The 301-nt window shown below is 54.5% G+C and overlaps 1 protein-coding gene across 2 annotated transcripts in view; it reads right to left on the bottom strand.

Annotated features, from left to right (window-relative positions):
- Positions 1-301, bottom strand: part of LOC119593063 (dopamine receptor 1-like) — a 143,952-nt gene that overhangs the window by 21,319 nt on the left and 122,332 nt on the right. For both annotated transcript variants that reach the window (XM_037941968.1, XM_037941967.1), the window contains exon 4: positions 41-180. In XM_037941968.1, coding sequence (XP_037797896.1) covers positions 41-180 — 140 coding nt within the window. The remainder of the gene's footprint in view (positions 1-40; positions 181-301) is intronic.

Raw genomic sequence — 301 nt, 5'->3', positions numbered from 1 at the left:
ATACTCTAGCTGGACGGAACAGACTCGGGAATCAACTCACAGCGTCTGTGTCTGGGTCGGGACGGTGCAGCTCCAGGTTGATGGGCAGGAAGGAGACGAGGGCGCTCAGCAGCCAGATCGCCCCGATGGCCATGGTGACGATCCTCTTGGTCATCCAGCGACCGTATCTCAAGGGATCCTGAAGGAGGCGCAGAAGGGGTGGCTGCGGTTAAGGGAGGTTTAAGTGTGTCGTTGATTTCGCTGATGTTCTCTAATTTCTCACTCTTTTTTCTCTTTTTTTTCTCTCTCCGTCTGGGACGGA

This window comes from Penaeus monodon, chromosome 31 (assembly GCF_015228065.2).
Source record: "Penaeus monodon isolate SGIC_2016 chromosome 31, NSTDA_Pmon_1, whole genome shotgun sequence".
Lineage (NCBI taxonomy): Eukaryota > Metazoa > Arthropoda > Malacostraca > Decapoda > Penaeidae > Penaeus > Penaeus monodon.
This window is presented reverse-complemented; position numbering and strand designations above follow the sequence as displayed.